The sequence below is a fragment of the Brassica rapa genome, chromosome A07, assembly GCF_000309985.2.
Source record: "Brassica rapa cultivar Chiifu-401-42 chromosome A07, CAAS_Brap_v3.01, whole genome shotgun sequence".
NCBI classification, from domain to species: domain Eukaryota; kingdom Viridiplantae; phylum Streptophyta; class Magnoliopsida; order Brassicales; family Brassicaceae; genus Brassica; species Brassica rapa.
Window position 1 is genome coordinate 25,271,660 of NC_024801.2, and position 12,488 is coordinate 25,284,147.

At 36.9% G+C, this 12,488-nt stretch overlaps 3 protein-coding genes across 3 annotated transcripts; all 3 read right to left on the minus strand.

Moving 5' to 3' along the window:
- Positions 1-2,423: 2,423 nt before the first annotated feature.
- On the minus strand, positions 2,424-4,642 carry LOC103831658 (glycerophosphodiester phosphodiesterase GDPD4). Its single transcript, XM_009107557.3, has 8 exons — positions 4,120-4,642; positions 3,944-4,041; positions 3,806-3,866; positions 3,653-3,733; positions 3,458-3,550; positions 3,090-3,179; positions 2,870-2,997; positions 2,424-2,783 (listed from the first exon to the last, which is right to left on the minus strand). The coding sequence occupies exons 1-8, from the start codon at positions 4,387-4,389 to the stop codon at positions 2,615-2,617; spliced, it is 990 nt and encodes a 329-aa protein (XP_009105805.1). The 5' UTR covers positions 4,390-4,642; the 3' UTR covers positions 2,424-2,614.
- A 390-nt stretch (positions 4,643-5,032) lies between these two features.
- Positions 5,033-8,748, minus strand: LOC103831657 (serine hydroxymethyltransferase 2, mitochondrial). Its single transcript, XM_009107555.3, has 15 exons — positions 8,490-8,748; positions 8,335-8,385; positions 8,163-8,249; positions 7,953-8,074; positions 7,729-7,805; positions 7,470-7,594; positions 7,283-7,375; positions 7,085-7,177; positions 6,794-6,991; positions 6,597-6,701; positions 6,381-6,446; positions 6,172-6,249; positions 5,722-5,833; positions 5,442-5,552; positions 5,033-5,362 (listed from the first exon to the last, which is right to left on the minus strand). Exons 1-15 carry the CDS (start codon positions 8,562-8,564, stop codon positions 5,214-5,216), a joined length of 1,542 nt encoding a protein of 513 aa, XP_009105803.1. The 5' UTR covers positions 8,565-8,748; the 3' UTR covers positions 5,033-5,213.
- A 280-nt stretch (positions 8,749-9,028) lies between these two features.
- Positions 9,029-12,085, minus strand: LOC103831656 (eukaryotic translation initiation factor 2D). The gene is made up of 8 exons (XM_009107554.3): positions 11,818-12,085; positions 11,602-11,713; positions 11,325-11,515; positions 11,150-11,244; positions 10,665-11,057; positions 10,323-10,431; positions 9,415-10,063; positions 9,029-9,327 (listed from the first exon to the last, which is right to left on the minus strand). The coding sequence occupies exons 1-8, from the start codon at positions 11,950-11,952 to the stop codon at positions 9,206-9,208; spliced, it is 1,806 nt and encodes a 601-aa protein (XP_009105802.1). The 5' UTR covers positions 11,953-12,085; the 3' UTR covers positions 9,029-9,205.
- Positions 12,086-12,488: the final 403 nt, after the last annotated feature.

Sequence of the window (12,488 nt, forward strand, 5' to 3'; positions counted from 1 at the left end):
AAATGGCTAAGCATTATCATGCTCATCTTGGTATTTTGGAACAAATGATTTCCGAGAACATATAGCGAACTAATCAAGTAGTTTAGATTTTGTTATGCACTATTTATGACCACTAAATTACTTGAAATATGATGTGATTTGGGAGGTTTTATTTTCCTTTTCTGAAATTGAATTTGAGTGTTGATAAGAGCCCATGAAGAATGTCTTATGTTTGGCATATATGATTTTCTAAACCAAAACATTACATGTTAGAAGCTACTAGCTGAATTTTAAAATATTCATGTATAAATAGTTTTATGAACTAGTTAGTGAAGATCGTAGATCAAGAATTGGTCTTGAGTCATTTCTCAAGTCTTAGTTCAATCAAATCAATACCCATATTGAATCTTATTCACCATGATTAGAGGATGAAGAATTTCATTTGTGAAAGTCGATTCAATGTAACATCTTTAGTTGATTGCAGTTTTATGGAAACTTTTTTTAGATAGCATGTAATGTCAAATTTATGTAGATGTGTGTGTCTCTATAGAATTCAATAAAACATTTGTTTTAGGCATAGTAAGACTTAATAAATTTAAGAATTATTTTAACAAAATAATGCCATAGTAAAATTCTAAAATGAAATATATAGATCACAATTGCAAATATGCTTATCTAGCAATGAGATGAACAATAACAACGAATATTTATGCTTATCGCTATCCAAACAAATCTCTATGCTTGTCTAGCTATGAGATGAACAACAATCAGTCCTATGACCAAACAAGTACATTTAAAGAACGTAGATACATAATCACATCAATTAACAATTGATTATTTGTTGATGTGGTACATTAACCTTTCTTAATCTAAGCTTCTTTGAAAAAGGTTTTGAAATCCTCTTCGGACTTGAAGACATCATAGATAATATGATGCACTTTCATCAGCAGCAAGGGAAATCTACCTGCTTTGATATAGTTGTCTCATTTACACAAGCACCATCTGGACTACATTTATCACCATTTTTGATCAACAATGTGGAGAGCCAAAGAAACCCCATAAGAAAACAAAAAAAAAGATATAAAATTTTGACAGCTTTCGATTGCAGCCTACAAGGTAGGACATGAGAAAAAAAAAACTATATAAGTCAAAGGATTCGTAACTTCAAATTGTAATAAAATAATATAAAAATAAGAACATAACTTCAGCCTGTAATAAAATAACCCAAGTATTCGTAAGAAACCAAACATTTTGCTCCTTTTGCTCATTTTGCTTCCTTGTTACAAGACAATACTTTAGCTTCTTTTGAGGCTGCTAGATAGTTGTAGTCTTTGTCACCATGTTACATCCTGAGTCATGTCACAGACTACGACCACCATCTCATTTTGCTTCACAGAGTTATTGTCTTTGACATCTCCTGTAACTGTGTTATTTGTGGAGAGCCAAAGAAACCTCCATAAGAGAAAAAAATAACCAAGTATTTTTCATTAAGTTATTTAATTTTTTTATTTTCGTTTCGTTCTCCGTCCTTTGAGTCTCTATCTCTCTCTTCTTCCTTTGACACACTCTATCTCTCTCTAGTATATCTCTCCCTTCTTCTTTTTCTATCTCTCTCTAGCGCTAGTGGGTTGTTTAAACAAAAGTCATCACCTCTATATATTTTGTAGCCCATGCTACCAACATAATATTTTTACCTTTCAAAAAATCAAAATGTTATTTTATATTATTAATAGATTAAAATTACATGTATTATTTTACTAGCGACGGTTATGAGTTGAATATGAGTTAGAAGCTGAATCAATTATGAGTACTAAATGGGCTCTAGTTAGCTTTAGTCTATAAATTTAAATTTTGAATGGATCTGGATCCGACCCGGGCCCATGAGACACACCCGAACCTCACTGCAAGAAAAAACAAAAAGCCTCACACTCCAATCTCGCTTCTTCTCATCGTTAACGCGCCATCTCCTTCAAAAAGCTAATTCCAAGGCAATTGATCTACTTTCTGTGTGATATGATTCCTGCAGTTATATATCTGTGTGGTGTACTTCTTCTACAATGTTGCTGAAGGGTCCTAGCAATTATGTATGTGTTGACTCAAAACAGACATGTGCATGTTTCTTAAACTTGTTAATTGTTCGATAACTAAGTACAGAAAGAGTTGTGCTACTTGCATAACCTAATTCATCCCAGCTCATTGAGAAGAAGATTAGCTATCTAAATCATTGTTCCTTCCCTCTAAGAAAGTTCATGCCCAGGACATACCTTCAATGAAGGTTTAATACCGTATTAAGTCCAAGTCTTCTAAATCTGTTCTTATGCGATAGGTTTTATTTCTGTTTTGCAGGTTTATGATTTTATTGTCTCAAACATGTTACAGCTGTGTCATAATTCTATCATGTTTTACGTACTTGTCAGAAACCTGTGGTTTAGTGAAACAACATAAACGTGAAAGAACTTTATAAGAAAACTTATTTTTACTGGTTAAATCTGAGTTTCTTAATCATACTATGATCTTTAAGAATGCTTGAGTTTAACGAATCGTATTAAAAATGCTATAAGTAGATGTCAAACTGATACATGGAACTTGTAGCCATTCTAATATCAGTCCTCTGTTCCTCGAACCAGAAATTTCGTCATGTCCGTAATGAAAAGCCTTCTTCAAGACACTCAGTTCTAAGATCTTCCATGAGACCCTGAAACATAGCTGGATTGCTCGTAACAACTGCATCCACGCCTAAGTGAAGCATCCGTTTCATTGGATCAGTCTCATCTACAGTCCATGCGTAAACCTCTTTCTTTCTCCTGTTCATCGGATCAAGCAAGGTTTGTAAACACATGGAAAGCGAACGGTAGCGTGTTGGTTGAAAACATTGGATTTTATTGCTTACCGATGCACAACTGTCATCAAGTTTTCATCGATCAAGGGATGATAGACTCCAACAACACTAGCTCCCTTCATTCTCAGTAGTTTGCTTCTCACTCCAGTCAGAGGATCCACCATCACAATGTATCCCACCTGCCAAGAGAAAAACAAAAGTCCAATCACAATTCACAAGGAAAACTGGACCCAATATCTCTATCCAATCCTCACATTCATAATCTACTTACTGTAAGATCTGGTGCTTGTCTGATAAGGTCTCTAGCCAAACTGTCACTTTTGGCCCATACGATGCAATTCTTGCACTGCGCTCTCTCAATCTAATAACAACAAAAGATGACTGATGATTCAGGTAGACAAAGACAGATATATGACCATTAAAGTAGAGGCAAAGCATCAATACTCTGTTTTTCAAATATTTATAACGGCAGTTCTAGTTGTATGAACAAAACTTAAAGGAGAGAGCTGGTTAAGAAAGCTCATAAGTAATCAAAAACAATATTTTTATATTGCAGACATTTGGTAAGGAGCAAACAAAGATCTCGTGCCATTTGGTACTACAAGGAGAGAGCTGATAAGTAAATTGCTTAGTGCTTACAACAGAGAGAATGTCTAGTGCGAGTCCCTTTTCATACATTGGGGGTCCGACTTTAGCATCAAGAATCACTTGCCGGACTGAAGTTGATATCGCCTAAAAGATGATTGAAAGAGTAAGGTTACACTTGTTAATAATCAGCAATTACAAAGCAAACCACGAGACGATAGTAATAACAAAGCAAAAGTGTAACTTTACAGCTAAAGCATCTTCAAGTGTAGGAATCCTACGATTTTCCAAGGTCCCTTTAACAATCTGTGAGACATCAAGCTCCTTGATCTGCCAAAAAGATCACAACTTTAAATCGAGATCCCAGAAGATGATGGTGAAACGGAGATGATGATGAGACACCTGTTTCATGCTCATATCTCCGACTTGTAAAGAAGAGTTACGAGCTATACGCTGCAGATCCCTGACTGTGCATATGATGATCATACGATGATGAACATCTCAAATAATGAGAATCCAAACATAGAAGAGTTCTGTAACCTGTTGTGGAGAGCGAATAGAACACCATCGGAGGAACGAGAAACATCGACTTCAATGCAATCAACGCGAGAACCAATCGCGTAACTATAAGCATCCATCTGCAACAGAGAGAGAGAGAGTAAGATTTACAATAAGGGAGCAATGATCGAGATTCGAGAATTTGTATATATATATACAGTGTTGGGGAAAGCTAAGGTGGAATCTCCGCCGTGAGCGCAGACACGTGGAGGATGCTGGAGCCAATTGCACTTCTTCGCGACGTTTTGGCGGATTCGTCGGAGCTTGAAGTGGAAGAAGAGAGGAGGGACGATTGCTAAGAATACCACTGCGAATAGAATCATTCTCTTGAGTTTTCTGGAGTACAGTGGCCTGAAGGGGAGACGGCGGCGAGTTCCTCCGCCGTCGAGTGGCCGTCTTCTTTGTCGCCGCCACTCGAAGATCGCCATTTGGTGTAAGGTCAGAGAGGTTGGGAGATGATAGTGAAAGTGAGAGTAAGTTTATTTATTACGAGTGAAAAAGTCGACCAATCACCATCGAACTTATGTCAAGTTATTTTATTTGGAAATCATTTAATGAGGAATATTAACATTTCAATAGACTAATAGCTCAAATACTCCCTCCATTCTAAAACTATTCATATTTTAGGAAAAAGTATTGATTCAAAAAAGATACATTTTAAAATATTTTTAATTTATTTTATTAATAAATAATAATAAACTGTAAACTTCTAAAAAAAAAATTAAATGTGTTTATTAAATTTTGATTGGATAAAAAATATAATAAATAGTTAATCTAAAAATAATGTATTTGTAATCAAAATTTATATTTTTTTATATGTATGAAAACTCTAAAACATATATCATTTTGGAACAAGTATTAGTTAGTTAGTTACTCATAAATCTAACCTTCATATTTTATTTTCACAAAATGTACAAAGAGGTTATGAGCTTAAAAAACAATTATCATTTTGAAATAGTTTAATGAACATAAACATTCAACAGGTTTCTATTTTCTCAAGCATTGTTACTCATAAATCTAATTTTCACTTGATACTTTCTTTCATTTTCACAAATGTAGGTATACTTTTGCATTAACAGTATAAAAACCATTTTATTCTCATTTGCTCAATATCTGAAAAGTAAAGAGTAAATGTAAGAAAAGAAAATCAAAAGAGGTAGCAAATGAAATCATTACAATCAAGAACTTCAGTGCATCTCTTAGGAACCATTGTGAATGCTTGTGGAAACGTGTGTCGATTTTCACTTTGAAATTACTCTTTGTATCGCATTGTCTCTTTCTCGAACCCAATCGTTGGGAACTGTTTAGCATATTCTTCAACCATCTCACGAAGCTTTGCCATCTCTGACTGTAACTTCTCATTTGATTGCATCGTTGCTACAAAGTCCTTCAGCTTTGTTCCTGCATTACATTAACATTATACATCCCTCAATATAATTCAGAGACACACAAAAACAAACTAGACGGTTTATGTATATACCTTGAGACTCTGCCTTGATCTTTAAGGCTATCTTGACGGCTAAATCAAAGTATTCAGCCACTTTTGCAAAATCTTCTTCAATGAATCCTCTTGATGTGAGAGCTGGTGTTCCTGTAAGAAGAAACATATAAAGTTCTTTTAGTTATCACCAGGTGTTCCTATGATCACAGACAAAAGTTAGTAGAGTTTCAAAACTAGTAATGCCAAGAAGGATGAATATTACTACTTTTACGACATACTAACACATTACTTCTTTCAGTGTTCATTTTAAGAGCCTTACCCATACGGATTCCACCTGGAACCATGGCGGAAACATCACCCGGAACAGTATTCTTGTTTGCTGCAATATGTACCGACTCTAATACTTTCTCCACTCTTGATCCATCTATTCCCTGCAAACACACAGTTTCCAATATCATCTACTAGCAGAGAAATTTAGCGACACTATGCACTGCTTAATGAGGTTCACAGTACAAAACAAAACATTTAAACTTGATTTGCTACATGAGGTCACCAAATCGCCAGTAAGAGAAATGAAATCACAAATATATGTGAGAAGCAAGAAATCATAATTGATTTAGTTCACCGTACTAAAACTAAATTTTGTGAGTTTAAGTTATGATCCCTAAAATCACCACCTTTTTATGCAAACATATAAGTCGAAAGCAAAGCATTTCCATCTAGACATTAAAGGGTACATAAACTAAAAAAAAAATAGAATGAGAAGTACCTTATTTTTCAAGTTCACCAAGACTAAATGATTGTCAGTGCCTCCAGATACTAAGTCATATCCTTTTGATAGCAAAGTCTGCAATTACAAACCATTTTACAAGCAAAAAGTGAGATGATTAAGTAGGCCTTATACTCAGGTGTTACAAACATGGCAGGATATTTGAGGCATATCAACTACGAATATGACAATCAGCAAACGCATCTCACCTCAGCAAACTTTGAGCAATTGCGGAGAACTTGATCCTGATAAGCCTTATACTCTGGTGATTTCACCTGTAATAGAGTAAATCGACAAGACACGAAGGCTATGAAAGAGAACAAGAAAATTCTAGTATAGACCTTAGCCAGAAAGTTAAAGGAGTTCATTGGTACAAAATAGACAATACTTAATAATTTCATATAAAAAGAGTTTGCTGGACGAACCTGCTTCAGAGCAACTGCTAGACCTGTTATAGTGTGATTATGTGGACCACCTTGCAGTCCAGGAAAAACAGATGCGTTAATTCTGTCCTCATAGTCATACATGACCTGCCATGTGAGATACAACGATATATAATCAAATACAGCAGAAACGATAGTAGTTACTAATTTTATTTACACAAATATGACTTGAAATTCACCTCTTTCCCTTGTTTGTTAACCTCTTTCAATCCCTTCCTAAAGAATATCATAGCCCCTCTGGGACCTCGAAGAGATTTGTGAGTTGTAGTCGTAACAACATCCGCATACTCAAAAGGAGAAGGAATAACACCAGCCGCAACCAACCCACTAATGTGAGCCATATCTGCCAGCATAACCGCCTTTTGCTTGTCACAGACCTGCAAATTTGTCATGCACAAACTTTAAAAATGCAATCTGCATCCAACTTTAGTAATTATACTTCACACTCTAGAGTCGGGACAGTATCTTACCTTACGGATACGTGCATAGTCATATAAACGAGCATAAGCACTTGCACCCGCAACAATAAGTTTGGGTCTGAAAAGCACCGCACTTTTTTCTAGCTGCGAATAAGTATAACATGTGTCTTAATGGTATATATTGGTAAAATATAAACAGTGTAGTGTAGTGTATATGCATTAAGCTAAGCTGGCTATCAACTACCAAACCTGATCGTAATCAATGTAACCAGTGCTCTCATCTAATCTGTATGGCATTGTCTCAAAGAAGATGGATACAGCAGATATTTTCTTCGTATCAGTCTGCACAAGAGCAATTTAAAAAGATACATTATCAACTCCACATGGAGATGAGAAATGAAGCTGAAATGCTATAGAGATTGATATCCAAGGTTACCTGATAACCATGAGAAAGATGTCCACCATGAGGTAAGTCAAGAGCCATGATTCTTTCATGAGGTTTAAGTAGCGCGGTGTAAACTTGGAAGTTAGCTGGTGATCCTGATAAAGACTGCACATTGACTACAAAAAGAGTAGAGCTCATGTCGTAAGTGTTCCCATCCTACTAAAACTGGTTTCTAGTAGATAATGTGTTTAACCACCACAACTAACTAAGTAAAAATGTCAAATAATCAAGTAGTAAAACTCGTAGGTACCTCCCCATTTGGAAGGATCTAAGTGAAAAGCTTCTAGTGCACGTTTTTGACATAATGACTCAGCCATGTCAATGTACCTATATTATATAGACAAGAAGAGCAAATAATATTTGAGTATCGGATACTAACAAGAAAGTGTTGTAAGCATAAAAACAAATATATCTCAGAAAGTAGCACCAAAGTGAACAACACTATAGTAAAGTGGAAAAGGATAAGTTACATACTCATTGCCTCCATAGTATCTAGCACCAGGGTAGCCTTCACTATACTTGTTAGTCATAACAGAGCCAACAGCTTCCATCACCGAGGCAGATGTGAAATTCTCCGACGGTATAAGTTCAAATCCCTGAAACAGACACACACACAACATCCAGAATCTCCAAATCAAATATAAAGATTCCAGCTTTCAATAAAATGATGAATCAAGAAGATACCTTCCATTGCCTAGCCTTCTCGAGTTCGATGATATCTGCTATTTCGGGATCGATTTCTTCCAGAGGTGCATTCAGCTGCTTTATCCACTGGTATAAAAGAAAGAAACAAATATTTTCAAACTCGAAATAAGAAGATGCATCTGATCCAATTCGCCATCAATGATATTATTACACTGGAACGAGATCTCTCAGAGTCCGCCATAGCCGAGGTTGGCAAAGAAGACTAAACATCAAAGACATGAACAACGGATCAGAATCAAACAAACAAAGAGGGACTGAGAGAAGAAGATAGATAATAAGCTTCCTGAAAAATCAGAATATGGATACCATCGAGCGGCCATTAGAGAAGAAGATGGGCTTCTTAAGGGAAGATGAGAGTCTGCGAAGAGCCAACGCCATCATTTCTCTCTATCCCCTCTGTATCTGTGTTTCTCTCTATCACTGCCTGTGGAAAAAAAATGTGCGGTTTGTGTTGTGGTTGGTGAGAGCAAAAGGTGGTTTCTTTCTTTTATTTTTATGATCAGTTCGGTGCAATGCAACGTCACTCGACGTAACATGTCCACCACTTGCGATCTACAGACTGTGTGAGTTTGTTTGTTATCAGGCGATGCAGATGCAGAGAGACCATTGATAGATCCGTGACCTTAGTGGGTCTCGTTGGGCTTGCTAAGAACTAAGCCCATATCCATTATATTACCACCTAAACCACCATTGGTATGTTTAAGAGCTTAGAGACAGAGAGGTTAGGGGTACGTTTACTGTACTGATGATGATATAAGATCACCAATCAGTCACTACTAAAACTGATAATTTGATACCATACTTCTATCTTTTGATTATGCAGAGCACATTTCATACAATTTTGATACACGGATCTATTTATTACTATCTTTTATTTTCAACAAACGTACTTTAGTAAAGCCAAAAAAAAAAAAACAAAACATTTGCTCCATAACTGAGTAAAGTAACCCCAGAAGATTAAAATTAGAAGTTTAGAACACAAAATGAAAAGTAAAACAGAAGAGATGTAGCAGCAAATGAAATCATTTCCTAGTCTTATCCAGAACTTCAATGTATCTCTTTGGAACTCCATAGTGTTCCACCATATACCTCGCCACATCTTCAATCACTCCTCCCTGTATCAGAACCTCGTACCCTTTCTTACCTGTTTCACAACACAACATAACAGTCTCTCAAAATATTCACTTGCACAAAAGAAAGAAGGAAAAGAAAAAAAATCACAAAAACGTACCTGGAAGTTCGTTAACTGAAGTACTACAAGCAAACTTCTTCTGCAGTTCTGATCCAAACGAGTCAGGATCCATCAAGAACGTCTCTATCCCCGAGACCTTGGTGACTTTCTTGTTACCTTGTCTTCGCTCCATCATTATCTGAACCGGCTTTATACCTCCTTTGCGAACAACCGGTTCACATCCTCCTCTCATCACTACCTGATGAGGCTGCATCCTCCCTATAAAAGTCGATCCAACATCTTTTTTATGAATCTCTGACGGATACGCTGATCCCTTTTTGATAGCTCCTTTGAACAATGCGTCGCATAGTATCGGATCCAACACCACCATTGACTTGTTTGTTGGCTTTACTAGATTTTCCTTCTCGATGTATTTGAAGACGACATCAGCGGCTTCTGAAGCTGTGTATAGCTTTCCCTTGTCTTCCCCGAGTGATGCAAATATTGCGCTGTTGTGTATGCTTGGTTTGTAGACCTCTATTATTTCAAGCATTTTGTCTGACTGGGGTTTTGCTGTGGAGCTGGAGACAGAAGACTCGGAGACTTCTGCTTTCTTTTTCTCTGGCTTGAAGGTTGAGTAATCAGGGTGCCTGCGGTTCACCGAGATCAATACAATCTCCTTCTTGTGCTTGTCTTCTTTCACAGTTATCTGTGCATATGGTTAAAACAATCAGAGTGCCAATCAATACATGAGACTAAATATAATTGCAGTTATCAGTATATGAGGGTTAAATGGTAAACTACCAATGACGCAATGAGTGTTGAAATACATAAGCACTTTATGACTATAGTTGCCAAATTGATAAACCAGTCGGTGTTGGAAGTGAAAGTATACGTACACTCATATTCAATAACATAGAGCAACAAAATACAATCAAACAAGGAGAAGTGGCAAAAAAAAAACTAACCATTCCTGCAGAAGCTTTAGATTGCAGCCACTTTGACAGTTTTTTATGGGAAGACTTCTTAATGTCTAGTGTGATCCCAGGAGGCCTACAAGGTAATACATGATTTGCCCTGCACCACCCAAAGAAAAACCAATGTAAGCTAAACTTGGAGAGGAGAAGGAAAAAGGGTAAAGTTGTCTTGCTTGTCATCGGGAGAGTCAAGAGCTTTAGAGTGTTATAAAACAGTCCAATCCCAACAAGGTAAAGCGGGAAAAGCATACATCAGGACTTAATACTCTAAGCAATTACTAGAAAAAAAGTTTGCTTTCAAAGTAACTCAAAGTATCTGAATAGCGTTCTTACCACAGAGTGCTTCCTGGTATGGGAAGATCCTTCTCCTTTAGTGTTGTATGCAATGCTTGCAAAAGGCATTGGTCAAGAAGGGCATCAACCTCCTCCGTGGAGAGAGGATTCTGCTTCTCAGTATTAGCTTCATTAGCAGAAACGTCATCTCCTAAGTTAACCTCATTCATGCTTCCAACTATGTCTTCTTCAGTACCATTCTTAGCATCAGTAGCTGAGGTTGAAGCTGTTTCCAAAGCAGATTCATCTTCTTCATTTCCTGTGCTAGTCTGCTGCCCAGCTAAAGCGTCTGAAATTTCCTCACCTGAACCAGAAGCAAGGAACGCTGGATCCTCCATGACAACATCCTCCCAAAACCCAGCATTTGGAACATAATGCCCCTCAGCGGATTCCCTGTGAACACACACACATTCACCATGTAAGAGGCTGAGTTCCTACAGAGAACAAACAAACAGAAAAGTAAAAAAGCATCTCATGTATTGTACCAGAGGAAGTCACGGTAATAATGAGCTATCCGCAAAGCCTTGCCACGCAATCCTGCTTTAAGGCCTTCTTCACTACTCATTGTGGTAAACCCAACCTTCAAAAACACGCATAACCATCATGTAACTACCCAAACTTGAAACTTGATGTTGTTAACGAAAGTATAAAGAGACTTACAGCTATAGGTGCCGCATTCCCAGGAACTTTAACAGACCATATCTCTCCAGCTGAGAACGAAGGAAAGCCTTCGGGAGGTATCAAAATACCTGGAAACATCAAATCAGCACCGCCAAGTACATACCGCGAAACCTCACCCCCTTTCAACATAAAGGAAGGTAACATCGCAGGAGCCTCCCACAGAGCAAAAACTGCAACAAAACAAAGAAGAATAAACAAAGAGAAACGAATCATTAAGTGTCCTTAAAGCATTTGAATCATACAATTATCTACAAACCTGTGGGTAGAATCTCATTCCCTCTTCCATCAATATCGAAAAACATAGGACATCCACCTTCAATACTATAGACAAGAACACGGTTCTGGAACTTTGAAACAGTTATCTCCACCTAGTAAAAGACAAGAGAGTACCGAATCAATCCATTACAAAACTCGATGCAATCTAATCAGATGTAAGAAGAAGTAATCTATCCACTTTAATCTCCAATCAAACCTTGGGAGGAAGGATGGCGTCGAGAAGCTCATCGGTGAGGAGAGTAAACCTATTTTGAACGGTTCGCCGGAGTTTTTTCCGATCGGCGCCGGAGAGACGCTGGTGAGACTTAGCATCCACCGCCTTCTTGAACATTCTGCTGCGTGTCGCTTTAGCACCCGCGAGAGAGCCGAAACCACAAACCAGACCAGTACTGACTCGTCTCTCTCTCAGACCTAAACTAAACCCTTTTTCTTCTCTCTCTCGGTTTCCTTTCCTGGCTTCGCGTCTCTACGCCTGCCACGTCACGTAAGGGTGGCAAAAAAACACAAACCCAACCGAATTAACCCAATCGAAATTAAACCAAACGAAACCAAATCGTGTTTTCTACATGATCCAGTTGGTTCATGTTTTACTCAATCCAAATAAACCGAAACAAACCGATAATCCAATATTTTTTTTCTATTAATAAATAATAGATATATATATATATATATATATATATATATATTTGTATATATTAATATATTGTGAAGATTTTTAGATAAACTTGTGTTCTCCTTTTTCCTTAACTTTCTATATTTGTTTTAAGTTCCAAAATATGATGCAAATAATACCATTATATACATTCTCTAATTCTAATTCTAATACATAATACCTAACGATTAGAATAGAGAATTATAATTATTATC

What these genes read in the sequence shown, in the direction of transcription:
- LOC103831658 (XM_009107557.3), bottom strand. Translation starts at nt 4,389, where the DNA reads ATGGCGATCTTCGAGTGGCGGCGACAAAGAAGACGGCCACTCGACGGC. An exon ending in CTATTCGCTCTCCACAACAG is followed by an intron (nt 3,867 to 3,943) that starts GTTACAGAACTC and finishes ATGCACAGTCAG; the next exon opens with GGATCTGCAGCGTATAGCTC. An exon ending in CACTTGAAGATGCTTTAGCT is followed by an intron (nt 3,551 to 3,652) that starts GTAAAGTTACAC and finishes ATCATCTTTTAG; the next exon opens with GCGATATCAACTTCAGTCCG.
- LOC103831657 (XM_009107555.3), bottom strand. Translation starts at nt 8,564, where the DNA reads ATGATGGCGTTGGCTCTTCGCAGACTCTCATCTTCCCTTAAGAAGCCC. An exon ending in TCTCTAATGGCCGCTCGATG is followed by an intron (nt 8,386 to 8,489) that starts GTATCCATATTC and finishes TTTGATGTTTAG; the next exon opens with TCTTCTTTGCCAACCTCGGC. An exon ending in ATCTTTCTCATGGTTATCAG is followed by an intron (nt 7,376 to 7,469) that starts GTAACCTTGGAT and finishes GCTCTTGTGCAG; the next exon opens with ACTGATACGAAGAAAATATC.
- LOC103831656 (XM_009107554.3), bottom strand. Translation starts at nt 11,952, where the DNA reads ATGTTCAAGAAGGCGGTGGATGCTAAGTCTCACCAGCGTCTCTCCGGC. An exon ending in GGAATGCGGCACCTATAGCT is followed by an intron (nt 11,245 to 11,324) that starts GTAAGTCTCTTT and finishes GTGTTTTTGAAG; the next exon opens with GTTGGGTTTACCACAATGAG. An exon ending in ATACCAGGAAGCACTCTGTG is followed by an intron (nt 10,432 to 10,664) that starts GTAAGAACGCTA and finishes TGGGTGGTGCAG; the next exon opens with GGCAAATCATGTATTACCTT.